At 40.2% G+C, this 19,848-nt stretch overlaps 1 protein-coding gene across 1 annotated transcript in view; it reads left to right on the top strand.

The window, feature by feature from the left end:
- LOC146698296 (myelin basic protein-like) overlaps positions 1-19,848 on the top strand; it is a 62,951-nt gene that overhangs the window by 38,438 nt on the left and 4,665 nt on the right. The window contains exon 3 of the mRNA XM_085473361.1: positions 6,097-6,160. Coding sequence (XP_085329487.1) covers positions 6,097-6,160 — 64 coding nt within the window. The remainder of the gene's footprint in view (positions 1-6,096; positions 6,161-19,848) is intronic.

The following is a 19,848-nucleotide window of genomic DNA, read 5'->3' as shown; positions in this document are numbered from 1 at the left end:
TGTCATATCTTTCTGCTTATCCAGTTTGGGGGGTGGGGAGCTGGCCCAGCTGCCATAGGGCAAGAGGTGGTATACGTGGGGTACACGGTGTCACAGGGCTAACACATTTATAATGGTGATAAATAGAAGTGGAAAAATTAAAAAAGAGCCAGGAGAAACACCATTCAGCCAGGTTATGAGTGTTGATGTTACATTGCTTGCCCACCAGAGGGCACTTTGCAACTTTGCTGTTAGCAACTGGGTTTGAAACAACAAGAACATAACAGGTCCAAGCACAGTCCGACACAGAGTAAATGAGTAATTAAAAAAAATAAATAAACCAAGGCAATATATTAGCAAAATGTTTTCAGGTTTCGTGTGTCTGAGAGAAGGAAAACAAATATAAAACAAATATCAGTCTTAAAGATCATATATTGGTCAGGCTCTAGTCTTAAGGTACTCTGGGACTTGTTTTGGTGGTCTCACAACTTATTCACCTGATTATACTCTCTTCAGGGTTTGTAATGACAGGGAGAGGGGGATCTGTTTGTGTGATTGTGTTTTATATAATCTAGAGAAATATGTCGCAGTTGGCAAGCTAAAAGTTCAGTAGGTTAGGACTGAGACGGGCAGGAAAGTATGAATAATTGTCAGGTGTTGTCGAAGCTGTCACAGGGTCAGGACGTGCTTCTGTCTCCAACATGAACCTCTTTTGAAAGCTCTACTTGACAAGAACTGTATTTTTAATAAGGCACCTGTGGCGAGTGGTGTCACACCGACAGCGAGGATGGCATTAAGATGTTAGTTTAGTTCTCTTAGTTGCCCACATCGCCCTTTTCATTTTTCCTTTGATGTGGTCGTGTTGTGACAAGTTTTTAACGAGGACCCCTTTAGTTTTGTATATAATGTGTGTCCTTCAGAGGCTGAAAATCCAAGTGTGCCTTGTGGCCAAAATGTCAGCTGTATTTTTACAGTTGCACTTAATTCAAACTGATTTATTTATTTTTAAATGTGAAGTCATTTACATGCAGATTCAGGCCCAGCATCCTCCTTGGTGGCAAGGACCTTCATTTTAATGACCATCCAAGCTTCTGTGACTGAGGGTTTTGTTTTGTTTTTTCTGTGTATTCCAATCTGTTTGCATTGCTAATTCTTTACACTATATAAAAAAGGAAAGGCTAAGAACTAAGGCAAGACAGCTAAGTCGGGGTGTGAAAGAAAATCTAGCAAAGGTTGAATGCTAAGGATTTTTAGTTGTGATTGCCATATCAAGTGTGCCGTACAACCACCAGCTGATGGATAAAAAGGATGTATTTCCTGACTGCTAAACACTCGTTTCTGGAGTTTGCTGTATCTCATTGGATGAAATTGGATCAGAGATGGTGCTAGCCCCAGAAACTTCCTAGTGATTGCTTTGGTTGGTGGCAAATGATTACCTGTAGTTTGTTTTCAAATGTTATCCTGCAAATACAAACTACCAGCCAAGAAGTAGTAAAACTTAAAAAACAGCCATGCAAACTGGAAATGGAGAAGGTTCACCCTGCAGAGTAAAAGTTGTTTCAGCGCTAGAGCCAAAATCTTTCACAAGGTGCAACTTTGAAGGCATTTGATGGATATCTCCAGTTCCATTTTTGGCATGCTTTTCAGTTTGTTATAATTTATTTATTAGAGTAGCTGAGTCCATAACCCATGAAGTCTATAACTTCACCTCAGGCTAAGATAGCAATATACTAGTGACTAAAGTAATCACAAGGAGGTTTTTGGGGAACACCTTTTTCCCTAGGGACAGGCGGTTGCCAGGGAAGTCACTGCCCAATCTCTAGGCCTGTGTGATTATGTTATTCACTTGATCTTACATTGTCACATGTCCAAAATGGCAGATAAGTTCAAGTCACACGGTTAGAGGTCACATATCTGCAAATCCTCAATAGAAATTTAAGCTTTATCAGTGCACAAAAATACATGTGGTGTTCCTTTTTTTGAATCACTGATTTACAAATCATTTGTTCACCAGCGAAGTGCAGAGTTGTAGACTCATTATTCAGTAAACAAGCAAACTGGCAAAAGGACTTGAGGAGCTGAGGTGGCAACAGTAACCTTGATGTTAGAGTTGTAACCAGAAACCTGAAGTTTGGGTTAGTCTGGGCTGGTAGCCAGGGACCTGGAAGCTAGGCTACACGTTGGCAACCAGAAGCTAAAGCTGTGGCATTAAGATGTCACTAAGGTTTGGGCCAAGAAAATGGGAGTAGAAATAAGCCAAGACAAAGGGGAGCTGAACAGAGAGAACTGACAAGACGGGAGTTTGGGAGGCAAGGGCTGAATCAGCCAAAGAAACTGCATAGATAAGAAAGCATGAATTTCAATAAGCAGAATACTAACAGAACAGTAAAAGTGGCCAGTTTACAGATGAGCACTGCAAAGGCAGAGACTGTGTTCTAGTTGCAAAGGAGTGGCAGGGCAGAGCATTTCAGAAGACCTGATTGTTCAAGTGGCTGCAGCTGGTCAGGCACTGTTCAGGCTACAGGGCACCTGTCTCCAATCCTGTAATCAAGCACCCACTAACACAGAGGCTGCACACGAAGCAAGAGAGGAGGCAGAGTCCCTGCTTGGCTATTCCTATTTCGATCAAACATGTGATTAACCATCTCATATCCTGGGAGCAGCTCTTCAATCATCCTACTTTGCTCACTGTTAAGCTACGTTCACACTGCAGGCGAAAGCGCATCAAATCAGATTTTTTTTTTTTTTGACCCTATGTGACCCATATCCGATCATGGTATGACAGTGTGAACGGCACAAATCCGATATTTTCAAATCCGATCTGAGTCACTTTCGTATGTGCTACTGAATCCGATACATATCCGATGTTTTAGAAAGCGACTGCTGTTTGAACGGTCATGTCGCATTAAATCCGTCTTTTACGTCACTGACACAAGACAGACACCAATTATCAGCGCCGGAGAAGCGCCCGAGAAGACATCGCAACGCTTCCTGGCCATCCAGTGTAGATGTCAGTGAAACTGTTGGGAAGACAACGTGAACATTTTATTTGTACTGTATAATCTGCAGATTTTGATAGAAATCTGCAACTATTCTTTGAAGCACCGCTCCTCTAAAACAGCAATAAGGATCATTATTAGGTTATCTACATTATTATGTAAATAACAAAATAACTTAAAGCAAAAATTGGGAAACGTAAAGTCTGAAGTCTTTATATTAACAGCCATCAGTCAAACAATATTGTTTGCTCTGGGTCTAAACAGAGCGCGTTGTGTGTGACGTCTTCTTTTGCACATGCGGGCCGCTTTGAGCGTTCACACTAGAGCGCGTTTGCTGTCGCATTTGTAGTGTGAACAAAAAATCGGAATTGAGCATTAAGACTTGCAGTGTGAACATAGCCTTAGTAGGAGTTGGCTGCATGACAAATATCTCGTTACCCACAGTCACTGGCATGACTTTTTTTTTCTCTAGTAGTCATTTTTCTCTTTTTTTTTTTTTTTTTTTTTTTTTTTTAAGAATTTCTGCTCTTGATGAAAGGGGGAAAAAAACGTAATTAAATCTTGTCCAGTAGTAATTTAATCTCCTCTTATCAAGACTCATTTGTTTGCATAATAAAAGGCCAAAAAAAGGAGCACTTGTTGACTTTTAAGTGATTTGCATTAGTAAGTGCTTGCTCACCACACTCTACTGTCCCTCAGCTGTTGCGACTGCGTCACAGTTGCACTTTCCTCTGTTCTGATTTAATGGTGATCAGTGTGCCCACAGTTTTTGAATGTCTCTGATTCCCCATGTAGGCAAGCCCACTAAGAAGCAGGCAAGTTCAAGTTCAAAGTTTATTCGCCACATGCAGTGGCAGGTTGCCCTGCAGTGGAATGAACCTGACCTTACACATACAACACAGACATTACATGGGGGTACAAGTCGGAGAACGGTTGCATTACAGGAAAAAAAACACTGAAATGTACACTACAGTGGGAAAGGTACAAGAGGAAAAAAAAGAGACCTCTACTCATGCTGGGCTACAGGAGGACAGCATGAGAACAGGAAACAAAAAAAACTCCTCTGCACAGAAAAACACATAAATGTCCACAGTACAACATTATAGAGCATGTGACCAGCAACAGCACTGTTCATGCCTCTTCTGAGGGGGGATGTTAAGAGGATTTATAAAATCAGAAGGCACTTCACTGTACATGATGGTCAAAGGCTGTAAACATGCCAGTCATAGTGACATAACAAATTCTTTGGATGAGCCAGAAGTGTGAATACAGACAGTAATAATAATTCATCTTGCATGCTAGTGTAAGCTTAGACTTTGTGTGTTAAAAGTGGGTGGGTTGTTGCAGATGAATCAGTATTTCTGTCATTATGTAACAACTAATGCCATTTTACTTCGTACGTTTCCCGTATCACTTCCTGCTGTTTCAATGCTGTCAAAATGGTCAGCTTACGAAATAAAAGTCACACAACAAACATGTGTGCACAGCTGTTTGTTGATGCTCTGTGAGTTAACATTAAACATGTCCCACCCACTGCAGATCCAAAATGATCACGGTGGTTACAGATTGTTTATTTCACAGGCTAACTGGGTTCTGAACAGATGTAATTATGATGCAAAACATTTTAATTGAATGACAGATTGTGTGCGGCCATCCGTATCAAATCGGTCTCTGATGGAGAGTTTTTCGGCCATTTCCCAGGTGACATCAGCAGCTAGCGAGCGACTGTGCTAACAGCGATCATCCGGTTTGAATTTGCTGACTTAATTCGACAAAGTTGGCTGTATGTGGCCTATGAACTACAGTAATTTTGACATCTCTGCAGTAGCCAGATCTCCTAAAGGATTGAAGATGATATTGAACACAGGATTTGCATATCAGAGCATGATCAAAAATGACCTTTCCATGACCTAAAATTGGGTAAATACAAACTAAGATTAATAATAACACATGCTATATTACACTGTGCTATTATTTATTTAATAAGAGTTAAGCCAAAATGTACAATCAGTGGAAAAAACTAAGAAAAAAAAACTAAGTACACTTCATATTTCAATCAATAGCTTGTGAATCACCTTGACTTTGAGTAACCTGAAATTCTCACTTTCTGCGTGACGTTATTCGTTTCTCATATTGTCTTTTAGGTGTTTTTGGCCCAGTTTTCTGTAGAATGTTTCTTCAGTTCATTGAGTTTTGTGGACATTTGCTCATGCACAGCTCTCTAAATGTCCCCCGCAGCCTTCAAGTAGGTTGAGATCTGGACTTTAACTGACTCACTACAGTTTCTTTATTTTAATCTTTCAGCAATTCTTTAGCTCATGGGGAAATTAGCGCAAGTCTGGAATATTTGCCCCTGATATTTGAATAATCTTTCTCATTGAAGAATGGCAGACTTAAAATTATTTGGAAATAGCCTTATAACCATCCTCAGACTGATGGGGAGCAACAACTGCTTCTCTAAGATCATCGCTGATTTCTTTCCTCCCTAGGATTGTGTTAACGCACATTGCAAACTGCCAAAACATCTGCTTTTACACAGCTGCTCACACTTGCTGCTGATCAATCAATGCATTTGATTAGTAGCACCTGGCTGCTACTTATACTCTTAATTCCTTTGGAAGCAGTAAGCATGTACTCAGTTTTTCACTCGCTGCTTCTGCGTTTTGGTTTAACTTCTCTTAATGAATATTAGCAAATAACATGAAAATAATTGAAACCATAATAATGTCATTTTGCATATGCATTCCAGACAAGTTTCTGCCAAAGATTCACAAGTGCATACATGCAATAAATCAATTAATCAATCAAAATAAGACAGATGATAAATAGATAAAATCCTGACAAAAAGCACCGGTCACACATTCAGTGTTGCAACAGCTTCCAGTGTGCACAGGATGTACCCACTTCTTTATGAAAGTTGAATGAAAGGGTCTCAGCTTAATTCTGTTCTCATAAAGCCCCAAAATACTAAATGGGTATAATTACCTCCCCCTCGCATTGTCTCTCTTTCTCATCACCCCTCTCTCACACAGTTGGCCTGTTTGTCTCTGCCTTTGCTTTGTTGCCATGGCACCTCAGCATCTCACCTCTTCAATCTGTTTTTGTGTTCTCATTAAAGGCTCCGTCACTTGAACCCAAAGAAACGGCAGTAGCAGAACCTGAACAACAAGATGAAGTCTTTGGTAAGAGGTCTTTGAATTAAAATTTACGTGCATATTACATATTGGAAATACTCCCATCAGACAGACGAGGAGATGTATATGTTTTTCAGTTGTTGATGAGAAAATGAATGACAGTTTGTAGTGTGCATAATCAGCTCTGGAGCAATCTAAAGATTGAATAGAGGCCTTCCCAACCCATACACGTCCACTTATGAGAGTCAAAGCTGGCATCAGTCAATTTACAGAATATCCATCATATTTTTAGCCACGTCTGGCTGGTTTTTAAAAAGTTAGCAATGATTTATGAAGGACAGCCTTTCTTAAAAGTACTGTTCCAATCATTCCAAATTTTTTTGTTGATTCTTATAGTTTAGAAAAGTTTTGTCTTTGGGTCACATTCACGGTGATGTTTCGTGTGAAAGGATCAGGTATTACAAATAAGGCCTCTGTAATACTGCAGCTCAGCAGATGAGGGCAGTTGAGTTTGATCCACAGGAGTAGACCCATGTAGGTTGGTTATGATTTGATTTTAGGAGTCAGTGCTTTTGCAAATTAGAATGTATGGGATTATTTTTGCAACCAGAGGCAATTGCAGTTGTGCGTGCAAATATGCAGACTGTCTTTTTTTTTTTTTTTTTTTTAAAAAGCAGACTAAATCTCTCTGGTGGAGTTTGCACTGTAAGGCACTCTGCTTAAAGAAAAGAAATCAAATTTCTAACACAACAAAATCAACATAGTCCCTTTTTTCATCTTCTTCTTCTTTTTGTCCCTACTGTCAGTGAAACAACTTGAGTTTGTGACACATCCTGTTGGCTCTTGTTTACTATGTAAAGATGCACCCTGCCAGGGTGAAGGAAATTGTTTACATTTATTTTTTTGTTTGTTTGTTTAAGACTTCACATACAATATGTGCTCTTCCTAAACATCCAAAGCCATCGGCCGCTGAATTGCAGTGATTTAAGGTCTCTTTAGCCACCTGCTGAAGTTTGTATTTTTGCCTAGAAGCAGCTAAAATACCCAAGAGACAGAGCGGAAAATATGTGCAGCATATTTACTTTCCTCTCCTGAATTTTGGGACGTTTTCTGGGTGAGGCTTGGTGAATACCAAGCCAGGAATGATTGGCTCACATGTAGGGCTGCACGATTAATTGTTAGAAAATCGCGATCTCGATTCATACTTATGTGCGATCTCATTTCCAAATGACAACGATTTAAAAAAAAGAAGAAAAAAAAGAAAAAAAGTCGACGATTGTACCGCACTTTGATCCGGGACGTAATCTGCATGAAAACAAGCGCTCACTCTTCCTGCTCAACAAATGACAAGGGCGGAGCCTTATACCACGTGATACAGAAGCTGTGCCGTGTGATGCTAAAATTAGCAGGGAAAAAACAACGGAGAGCACGTCAGGGATGACGAGAAAGTGACAGGAGAAAATCCGTCCCGGTCAACCACCCAAACATCAATAACGGGAACCTTATACAGCGCTTCCCTATACACGTCGAACTTCCGCAGGCACAAAGAAATTACGGAGGATATCACTTATCACCTGACTAAAGATATGGCTCCCATCAACACTGTGCAAAACGAGGGATTTAGGAAAATGATCAACACCCTAGACAAACGCTACACAGTGCCGTCCCGCAACTATTTTTTTATTGTTGCACTACCTGCTCTATACACGCAGTGTCGAGCAACGGTGGAGACGGAATTTCAAGCAGTACAACATTTTGCGGCAACAACAAAACGTGAGACATTTGTTGTTTTTATGTTTATTTATTGTTTTTATGTTCAGTCTCAACTGTTACGAAGTTGATGTGCAGTTAATAAGTGCAATAAATATTTATACTGGAAAAGAAAATCGTGAGAGAATCGTGATCTCAATTCTAAGCCAAAAAATCGTGATTCTCATTTTATGCAAAATCGTGCAGCCCTACTCACATGTATGAACTAAAGTGTCTAAAGCACAAAAGAAAATCGCAAAAGCTACTTTTTGTTTTTGCTTTAGCCACTTTTGACTGACTAATTTTCATTGAGAGCAGTGTTGTAAATGGCTCAGTCACTGCTTGTAACCAAAATAATTACTCAAAACAAAGATTTCAATATCTATTTTAAGGTTAAAACACTGAAATAATATTTAACTTTAACTCTTATTTCTTTGTAGTTCTTTAGTTTTTCATAGTTAAAAGAAAATATTTTGTATAATATTATAAATAATATAATAATTAAGTTAAACTGTTTCTGGTCTAAAACTTGAATATTAGCAGCTAAACTAGCTTTAGAGTTGCCAGAAGGCATCAACCAGTAGAACATTCTAGTCTCTATTTATTTACGTTTCATGAAATTTTTTATAACATGCAAATGCGTTTGCCAAATCACCTCAGTCCATATTCAGAATAACCTTATTCAGAAGCTTATTATTGTTATTGGCAGGTTTAGCTTTCTAAGCTAACGCTACTTATCATTTATTGGCAGCGTTAGCTTAGAAAAGTAAAAATGTTTGTACAGTTTATCACATGGATATTTATGCAGTTGTGACAAATATCCCTTTTGACTTTTAGCTATGGAAATGTAACTTGATGGTCTTTCAAAAAACGTGTGATGATATTAGCAACTAGCTGGCTAAATGTGTCATCAATACTTTTCCAAGCTTCATTTGTATCATTTTTACATAAAGTGTTGAGCCCCAACTGTTACGAGCACTTTGGTTCAGTTACCATATCACTACTAATACTAATTATCATCAATTATAATTATTAATCCAATGCTGGGCACTCGATAAAACAGGCCTGTTAACATTCCAGCTCTTGAAAGCAGCAAACACTTTGAGCAGCTCTGGCTGTATATGGCTCACATTTGACCACATCTTTTCAAAAGTGTTTCAGTCACTACTAGCAACAAACTATTTGCCATAACTCAATATTTATGTTTGTTTTATAGAGAAATAAACCTCCCCTTACACCGGTCACATGAAGAACTCGTACAAACATGTAATGTGTGTTAAATTTGTGTTGAGCAATAATTTTGCCATAGGGGGTGAAGTTTGAGACTGATTGTTGGGTATATGACTTTTACATTTATGTCTTTAAATGACCCACCACTCAAACCCGGGGGATGCTCTGAAGAAGGAGGAATTGGTCCAGTCTGGCTTCTGCACTTCTCCAACCTTCACACATTAACGTTGGGGGAACATGCAGTGCTTTAGGCTGCTTTGTGTTTTGGTAACAGCTGTTCATAAACTGAGAGACTAGACTACACACAAAAACAATTAATGTAGTATTCAGTGACTATCCAAGAAATACAAAGTCATTGAAGCGTGAAATCACTGGAAAAGATATTGGAGTGCAGACGGCACTAACCGACTCATTTTCTAAGAAAGGTCAGTATTGATTTCCTATAATGCAAAACAAATTTATCAGTCCAGCTGCAGTGTGTTTGTATGCATGCATGTGAATGAAGGCACAATTAAATTTTTCTTTCCATAATGATGTTATGTCATGGAAGCTTGTTTGAGTGTGTAATCACGCCTGTGTGCGCAGCACCAGAGAACCACCACTCTTGCTTGTTCTCACTGATTATCGGCAGGAAAGGTATATCACGCAGAAGCTTCATCAGATTGGATCCACTCGATATGCTCCTCCTCCTACAACCTCAGTAATTCATGTCCCTCCTGTTAAACACTCGTCATTGATCGGAGTGGAACAGACTTAAAGGGTCCGCTATTGACATAAGTGTTTTTAAGAGGCCACGTAGCAGTTCTGGCAGCTCATAGGTATACACAACTTAGGATACAGGTTAAAGTAGCCATCTCTTTGTAAGGCAACCTAAAACATAAATGACTCGACTGCATACCACACTCATTACTGAAAAGGGAAGAAAAATAATTAGTTTGGTATTTAGATTGATTAAGACTTTGCCCTTTCCATGTCAGCTAAGTTTTTGCTCAGCTTTTCCTGCAAACAGACTGGTTTAATGAGGTTTTTCATTGAAAGGACACCACCTCTGAGCACCTCAATATTATTAATGTGTCGATTCTGCTTCAACTCTTAATGTTTAACTGGATCTTTGCTCAGTCTGCGCTGGCCTCGGGTAGTGTGTAAAAATCATGTTTTCTTATCAGTTTCTAACTCATTGCTGCTCTGGCTTGTGCACCAAGGGTGAAATAATTTAGTACCATTAGGTGATTCTAAAGTGCTGGGCAAAGGAGGAAAATGAGGGATTTCCATCATATTGGCCCAATGTGAGTGGTTTATGACCAGCAGGTTAGCAGTCTCTATTAGAGCGTGTTGTAGGGTGTAGTGGTCATCAGCAGGTATCATGACTCATGTCTCCATACTGCACTTCCTGTTTGCAGTGCTTTTTTTTTTCTTTTTCACTGAAGGGCAAACACCACCATTGGCTGTATGGCTCTTAAAAGCCCATTATGACTCCATTACCTGCCCTAGCTTGCAGCAGGCCCACAGCAGAGCAAAACGGGCCCCCTTTAGCTGTCAGGGTGAGGGGAGGAGAAACGAACAGCAGCTGTGGATAGAAACCAGGAGAGGAAGTGTAGTGTCAGGTGGGGAAAGGCTTAGCAATTGTGGCCTGGTCAAAAATCTTGGGGCAAGATGGCTTTAGGTTGTCATTTTTTTTCTAAATTGTAGGTGGTCTGTAATGGAGAAACTCGGGAGATCAGAGTCTTGGCCAAGAACACTTTATCACACTAAGGGGCCTGAGTTTGACGCACCAACTCTAAGATTAGAGCCTGCAGTCTAACAGAGCCACAGCTGCCCAAGGTTGATTCAAAAATGTTGTTCTTAAACAAATGCCTGCAAACCTCAGTGAACTGAAGCAACATTGTCAAGAGAAGCAAACCGAAATTCATCCATAATGATATGAGAGACTAATAAAGTCATTCAGAAAATTCTGACTTCATATTATTGCTGCTAAAAGAGGTTCTGTACGCTATTGAATTGTTACCTGTACCCAGGACCTGACAACAGCCAAACGTTCCTACTAAGTTGTGGGGTCACTTGGTGGGGACTTCTATGATTAAAAAAGAAAGGGACCTTCCACTTATCAAATACGTTTAGTGCAGGTGTGGGGAACTCCAGGCCTCAAGGGCCATTGTCCTGCAGGTTTTAGATATCACCCTGGGTCATCACACCTCAATCAAATGATTAGTTCCTTACCAGGCCTCTTGAGAACTACAAGACATATTGAGGAGGTAATTTAGTCTTTAAATCAGCTGTTTTTGTATCAAGGACACATCTGTAACCTGCAGGACAGCGGCCCTTGAGGCCTGGAGTTCCCCACCCTTTAGTGGAAGTGGCCACCCCATTTGTTGGTTTACTGCTAAAGGGACTGCTAATTGCTTGTTTGCTCACAGAAAAGTGAGTACTGCAGGCACCAGTCATGGGCCAAGGTTGCCTGGATAGATTGTTTGTACTCTCTACAGGCTCAGTACTGGGTTGTTACTCCATTATTTTGGGCAATGAACATGTAACTGTCCACCCAGGCTTATTGTTGAGAACTAGTCTCAACACTTAGCTTGGTTGGACCGTATCAGTGTATGAGAGTGTATCAAAGCTGTGTTTTTCCTACAGAGCATTTGGCTTGAAAAAATTCTTTTCTTTGTAAATGCTTGGTTCCTTAGCAGCCTCTTTCTGCACTCACACTTTAAGACGGCTTTATTGTGATGAATCTGTTTAGATAACCTTAGCTGGATAATGTAAGGGGCTCTGTTATCATGCAAAATTACATGATGACAGGCAGCCTGAGGGAGCCGGAGGATCTCTTGTCTTCCCCCCCTCATATTGAAATGTGTGGGGAACAATCCTGCCTTCTGTTGGGAGGAACCAATTCTGGAGCTACTGTGAAAACGCTCTGTAGCAGTGCTCCTGGGAAATTGTCTCTAGCTACAATAGTGCTTCATAAATAAGCAAATGAAGATGAAAGATCTGACTGGAATGGAAATATCCCTGCACAAAGCAGCAGATATAGTTTTTATTCTGTTGGTGTCCCATTAAATATATTTAGTGCATATAGTCATTTTGTGGTGATTTTAATTAAGAGCAGGAATCAATATCAACCAAATATTGTTCCATTAAATACTTTAAGTATACTAAATATTTAGGAAATGCCTTTCTCACTTTAATAATCTAATTTGTTTCCCTTTGTCCACTTAATATTGTCTTAAAAAGATCCCATTTAGCCAATACTGCTGTAATATATGTGGCTTGCTTTTGTCGAACTGTGAAGAATGCTCAATATGAGTTTACACAATCTGCTATAATTGAACCATTTGAACTGTTACAGTCTCTCTATACACAGCCAATCTGTCATTAATCATAAACTAAAAGCAGAGAGCTGTTTGAATAAAGAACTATTGGGAATAAATAATACGCTGCTGAAATACTGGGCTGTTTTTTACAGCAGGGGAAATGCACGCATTAGCTCTTCACCTCCACATGTCATTCAGTAGAACCACAAAGGCTTTAAGAACATTATCCAAATCATTAGCCAGATTACACTATTTTCAGTTTATTTCTTGCCTAAAAGGAATCTACTATGTGAGAGACTGTACTGTACCAAAAAGGTTTCGGTCATGTGCACAGGGGGCTTTTGCAGCATGAAATCAATATAAACCAAATGAGTGCACTCTGAGTTCTCATTCAGCTTGGTTATTATTTTTAACTTTAGCAGCAGGACCAAAACTCTTAAGAAGAAAAGGGCTTGATGTCAATGAAGTCGTATGCCGGTTTGAATTCTGCTTTTTCATCTGCCTTGGTCACGTAACTTTTGCTTCCATTTATGTGACGACGTCTTGTTTTTTTGAACTTTGACAAATTTGAAAGTGAGCGTCTTATAGATCTGACATTCTCTCTTTTCACCTCCTTTGATGTCACGTCCCTCATCTCCTCCTCGTCCTCTTCTGTTCTCCTCTAAAAAAAATAAAGAAAGGAGGAAAAAAAGAATGCAATTTGTTAGTTTTGTTAGCATATGCTAAGTCACATATTTTCGGATGCCATGTATACATATTATGGGGAATTTAATTTATCTATATACAAGATAATTTGTCAAGTTGTGACTTGGAAATACTTCTAATGGGGCCTTGTTCCGATAACATTAAAGAACCACTGAGCTAAACTAGCCAGCTAACTACAGAGCAGAGACAGTGACTAAAAGTTGAACATAGATACTTTGATGTCACCCACTTGTTTCTGAAGCTTCGAGATAAGTGTTTTATAGCATACCTATCTTTGTTTTGAAGCTGTATATGATGAGAAAGGGGCAGGTCAGGGCATGTTGTTAGCCAGTGAACATAGTGTACTACAAATGCTTATGTTCTCTGAAACATTGCATGACCAGTATTTTGAAAGGACACGTCCTTCAATGTGCATATTAAGGAATTATGTAGCACTTCCACTGCATCTGCACAATATCTCTAAAATTACAAACAAAGAGTCTCAGAGTGACGCTGAAGAACTAGTTCATTTGTTTTTTACTTCTAGGCTGAACTTTTATGATTCGTTATTATCAGGCTGTCCTAAAAACTCTTTGAAACTCCTTCAGTTGATCGAAAATACTGCAGTGAGTAGATGCGGACTAGATAGAGATCTTTTTTAAAAAGTGGTTTGTTACTGATGCATTCTGTAGCAAGCTAGCTTGCTAAAGTAAAAGAAAATGTTAGTCACAGACTGCGTCAGTAACCATGAAAAGTATTGCGTAGACATACCAATAGCCATTTTTAGCGCTGTTCTGTAATTTTGTTAAAATTGGACGTGTTCTGGGAAATTTGGTCTGTTAGGGCGAGGCTGCTTCAGACTCCATTGATCTACTTCGAGCCTGCTGAGGTTAATGAGAGCACTGGCTGATCGGAGCAGGCGGAGTGGCTGAGACTGATTCACCTCTCTGTTTGCTCATTACTAACTGTGTAGAGAAGCTCCTGAAAATACAGATCGAGCCGTAATTAAAACAGAATCGGAGGATGCTCGCTGGAAATTGGATTTCCCCCTCATGAAGTCGGGTGCATATTTAATATCTGATTTCGTCTCTGGGTGGAGTTAATGCGGCGTTGTGTGTGTGTGTGATGTACACAGCTGGCTTTTCATTTACTGACGTGCCCTTCAGCTGACCCACAAAGCTCCCTGTGCTTTCTTCAGTTATCACTATATATCTTCTTTAATCGGCTGGCTTCGCTGTTTGCTGGAAACAAATTTATTTAATAATTTATTTATCTGAGAATGAGAGAGGAGAATAAATGAACCGAGACACCTCCTATAGTTACAAATCGCATCAACGTTGAGCGACTTCTCTTTAACAAATTGTGCAGCATGTTACAACTTCCGTAAATAAAAATTAATGTTTCAGCTCGTTGCTTTGAAGTTACTGGAAAAAATACTTCACATTTGGCCTGCTAGAGATTCTTAGCTTTCCGTGAGTGTATCAGCTTATGCAATAGCCCTACGTACATTCATGTACGTAGGGCTCTCTATTCATGACTTTTCTCATCAATATTACATCAACAACTTGCAGTGCGAGTATTGTGTGTCACTCTGCCAGATGCCACGCTTCTCTTTGACCTCATAGTGACATCATCACTATGGGTAAGTGAATATCTTAATGTGCCTGTACTGATCCCTGTGATAATGGAGGCTATAGTCAAACTTGAGGTGAGTGTGAGCAACTCAAATTTAACCTAATTTTTGCATGTTGGATTTGGTCTTCTGTGATGCGCACACATGGCATGTTGTCACTGAGATTGTGTAAGCACTGCTGACTGTGCATACAGCGCAGTATTGACAATATGTTTGGTGCTGTGGATTTGCCAGTCGCACATGTATAAAAGTGCAGTGGCTCAGTCATTTGTCTCCGTGGCGGAGGCTGACTCTAGCTGGTACGGGCCCTGGCACCGCCGATGTGAAGCACCTCCTCTCCCCTCCCTCCACCCTCAAAAGCTCTGATTGTTAAAGGGCAGCATCACTGGACTAGTGTTCTTTGGTTTGACACCATTGTTCAGTCTCCTTTTCTGTCCTCCTTCACCTTGCATTTCCTTTTTCTGACCCACTTTTGTAGTTCCCCCTTTTCTTTTCTTCTCCAGTTGATGAATTAATTACTCGGAAATTTAAAAGCCGCGCTGTTGCTGCTCTAAATGTGCCTGTGTTTATGCAGCCGTATTCATGACCTTCTGCATGCAGCCTCTGAACCAGCTCCCTGTGTATTCTTCATCTTTGTGCGTGAAGAAATTGTGCCTCATTGTGGCCATGAGTTCAGGAGACCACGTCATCTTGTCTCGGTCATCTGGCAGGACAATTACTGAATGTGTGTGTGTGTGTGTGTGTGTGTGTGTGTGTGTGTGTGTGTGTGTGTGTGGGTGGTTCTGAGGCTACAAGAGTCCAAAGGGAGGGGATAGATGGGTAACAAAACAGTACAAAGGTACTACTCTTGCTACTGTGTCCCAAATGTCAGACAAGATTATCTAGAGTCTTTACTCTTGGAGAACAGACATGCAGGTTCTGTATGGTAATCCCGATTGAGAGGGGTGTTTCAAGTGTTTTTCTGTAGTGGTCATGATGGGTTTGTATTAAAAAAACAAAACAAATGCATTTTAATCTAAGGTGGGTTCATCACATTAAATGCACAGCTGATCAAGTGGTCCTTAAGTGCCACTAGAGACACATTTGAATTCATAGTTCACTGCCTGCAATATGTGGTTGTGTGCAGCTCTAATCACTGCCAAATGTTGTTTGTGTAGTGCTTTTTTTTATGATCTGCTTTTTTATTGCTTCTCTAAGCTGTTTGCTGAACCTCCTCCATGCAAGACACAAGCACTGTAACTTCCAGAAGTAAATCAAATGCTCTATTCTAATACAGTAGATAATCACACTTTAGATTGGTTTACAGCTCTAGGATTTTTTTTTTCTTATCCTAAATCACCCCCACACACTCCCTGGATACTTTATTATGCACACCTTGGTATTACGCAGTTGGGCCCACTTCTGCCTTATTTATCAGAGATTTTGGTCGATATTGACATGTTGGTGTGGCACAGTGGAGTGGAGTTGCAAAGGCGCTGTGCTGAATTGAAATCTGGTGACTGTGAAGACCATTTGAGTACATTGCCATGTTCAAGAAACCAGTTTGAGATGACTTGAGCTTTATGACATGATGTTTTATACTGCTGGAAGAAACCACCCGAACATTGGTCAGTGTTCTTACAGTGTAACTTTCTCTGTAAACCCTGGAGATGGTTGTGGAAATTGGATGCAAAGTGTGATATTTCAGATTTGTAGTCTATGATCTAAACCAGGGGTGGGGAACTCCAGGCCTCAAGGGTTTTATAGGCGTCCTTGATCCAACACAGCTGATTTAAATGGCTAAATTACCTCCTCAACATGTCTTGAAGTTCTCCAGAGGCTTGGTAATGAACTAGTCAGTTGACCAAGGGTGCTATCTAAAACCTGCAGGACACCGGCCCTTGAGGCCTGGAGTTCCCCACCCCTGATCTAAACTGTGTTGGGAACAGTCTGCTTTATTTTAATGTAAGAAACTGCAGTTATTTCACTGTAAGATGTCTTTTTCTCATACAGACTGTCTGAACTACCTGAACTAGAAAAAGCCTTTTGGGGGTAAACCAGGACTTTCTTTTAGATCTAGTTTAAGAAATCCTTACAGCAGGTCTATCTGTCTATCTTCCTATCTATCTAAAGAAAATAGTTCTGCTGTGAGAGAAAGGAGAAAACTGATATCATATTATCAGCACTGGTGATGGCTATATACGATTCATAACCTTCTGTTCCATTTAGTCTACTGTGGTTATTTTTAGCAACAGATTCTTATAAAAAATACTGAAAATGCTTTCAGGTGCATAAAAACTAGCACTGGTGCTCTTCCACACATAGAGTTCATCTTCATTATGGTGACATTTGGATTTTGAGGTCTTGGGCGCTCGGCAGAGCAGAGTGTTTCAGAGTATGTCGGTCCTGTTTGTTTGAGGTTTGTCTCAGGTTTGTTTTTGGAGTGTAATGTCTCATCTCAAGCCTCAAGCATCCAGCTGGCTTATGAGTCCGGGACATTAGTCATGCTCACTCCCTTGCTGAAATGTGTGTATCTATAAATGTGTTTTGGCCTCTCCATGGGTGAGGAAATGTCCCTGAGCACTATGCTGATGGCATCAACCCATGTTGAGCTGCTCTGTGTGCTGGCTCTCTGTCATACTAGAGACAGCCATTCATAGTGGCTGCCAGGGAAAACCTCATCCTCCACAAACACGTCTGGCATGGCAGATATAGTTCTTTATCAAAACACCAGGCTTCACATGAGTTTACTGCGATTTGAATTTTTAAATGCTACAGCTAAGTGCACACTCAATACACTTTAATTTGGCATAGTTGTTGCCAGATTTATTTTGGTTTGTGAGCTGTATGTGACCAAACATTTAACATGATGTTCAACCTGAGATTATAAGATTTAGTGTTAAGTTTGGTGTTAAATGTGATGGTAACTTTGGATGGCAAAAATGGGCCTAAAGAAGCTAAGCGGCTCTTTTGAGTCTCTTTTAGGACGCAATCATAACTTTAAGCTATAATATAACTTAAACAGTTGAGATATACAGTATAAAAAGTAATAGTTTCACTACAGCTGAAATGAAGGGGAAGTATCTAGAGACAGCGAAAACATTTGTGGAACATGTTAACATTATAGAAAGGCTCGTTTTTAACATTTGCATGTATGACTTTTAGGGACTGCCTCCAGTAAGTGGTTGGTGGTTTAATTCCTGGATGTTTCAGTCTACATCCCAAAGTATCCTTGGGCAAAACACTGAAACCTGAGTTGCTCCCTATGTGTTCACTGGAGTGTGAGTGTCTGAGTGTTAGCTTTAAGACACTGGTGTAGGAAAAGTGATTGAATGTGTGTGAATGAGCCATGTAGTAAAAAGCACTTCTTGATCAAGTAGAGTAGAGAAGCGCTGTACAAAAATCAGTCCATTCACCATACAGTGCAGAATGTGTGGGTTTTTCATCAAAACAAAATCAGACAATTAATTATATGAGAAAATGTCATCCTAATGTCAAGAAAACAAAGAGAAAATTGTCCCTGTTTGTCAGAAACAAGTCATTGTGAGGAGCTGTTCAATTAAAAGTTTATTTGTATAGCACATTGAAAAACAGAGTTGACCAAAGTGCTTCACGATCGGTTAAAAACACGAGAAAAAAATAGACTCAATTAACAATTAAAAAAACATAAACCAGTCTGATGGTACTCATACTGAACTTGAATTAAAAGCCAAAGTGAGTTTTAAGACGCAATTTAAAAGACTGAATAGACTCTGAAGTATGAATCTCCTCTAGCAGATTATTCCAGAGTCTGGGTGCTGCTACTGCGAAAGCCTGATCTCCTCTATGCTGTTGGTAATGACAAAGCATTGAAGCACTTCAAGGTCAGCCTTACAGCTGCTTGAATAAAAGCAGCAGCTGTGACACTGCTATGTGTATAATGGTGCCTTGCATCATGCATAGCAAACAAAAATCCAACTGTGGTGGGTCCTCACTCTTTGGATTTTTCAGATTAAAACCAAACAGAAAGACTGTAAGCTATATCTCATGTTGATTTATAATCACTCGAGCTTAACAGCAATGTGCATTGTTTCCCCAGGATGAAGTTCTTTTCCATTTAAAATCACTGTTTCAAGTGAAGTTCGGAGGTCATGAACATGGCTTGGATAATCAGGGAATGGTTCTACTGCTTATCTCTGCTAGGGAAATCTCTGGAAGACTAACGCCCTGAATGCCAGCGGGGGTTACAGAGACAGAGGACGTCTTTTTTTCCCGCTCTTAGCTTGTGGGTGCTTCAGATCCACCATCAATGCAGCAGCAGATAGATTTTTGCCCCTGGGTAGGAGGGTTGGTCCGGGGCCACATAGCGATGGATGTTTTTTCAGAGGAATGCTTCCCGTGCCTCAGTCCCACCACAGTCCTTGTTCTTGTCCCAGATGCTTGGCTGCACATCCTCTTCACACTGAGGAAGAGGAGGAAAAATGAGGAGATTGAGGCCCACTCCCTGCATGCCTTCCTCCTTCTAGATGCTGAAATTTCGCCTCTTGCACGGTGCTGAATTTCTTCATTGAACAGATCAGACAGGCCAGTTGTCTTTACCTCACTACTGAATGTAGATCCTGCAGGAAGCAGAGGTGGTGATGGTAATTGTTCATGTCACAATAATCAGAGATTTCAAAGGTGGGAAGGGACACCTGTAACTTCACCAGCATTACCCGCCCATCTAGGCACTTTTGTCACCTAAATTTTCATCTGGATATCTTGAAGCTGGTGTGGAGAAGTATTAAAGATGACACATCTAAAGATGAAAAGTTTATTTTGAATAAGACGAGCATCTCTTAATGCAAAGAAAATAGCAAAAACCTAGAGTGATATGTTTGAAAGAGCATGCACAGCAGTCTGACATTACTCACTGGTTCCTCTGCAGTGGTTTAAGGAGCCCTCGGCAGAAGCATTGATGGTAGGGCTTGAGGAGTTCTCATTATCTCCCGTCTTCAAACCATGAATAAATGCAGTATTTATGAAAAAAAGCCAACATGGTGAAGTGAGCATGCTTTCAGCAGATGCTTGCTTCTCTCCACCCTGCTATACATCATACTGCTGGATAATTGGCCCTTAGTGTTGTTTACAACTTGTGCGTCTCATGTATGTCGTGTCGTCTCAGGTGTAGCCAT

The sequence above is a fragment of the Copadichromis virginalis genome, linkage group LG11 (genome assembly GCF_057382275.1).
Source record: "Copadichromis virginalis isolate Kocher_CV1m ecotype Utaka linkage group LG11, C_Virginalis_male_GT1.1, whole genome shotgun sequence".
NCBI classification, from domain to species: domain Eukaryota; kingdom Metazoa; phylum Chordata; class Actinopteri; order Cichliformes; family Cichlidae; genus Copadichromis; species Copadichromis virginalis.
Note: the sequence above shows the minus strand (reverse complement) of the source record. Positions and strands in the feature narration are given on the sequence as shown.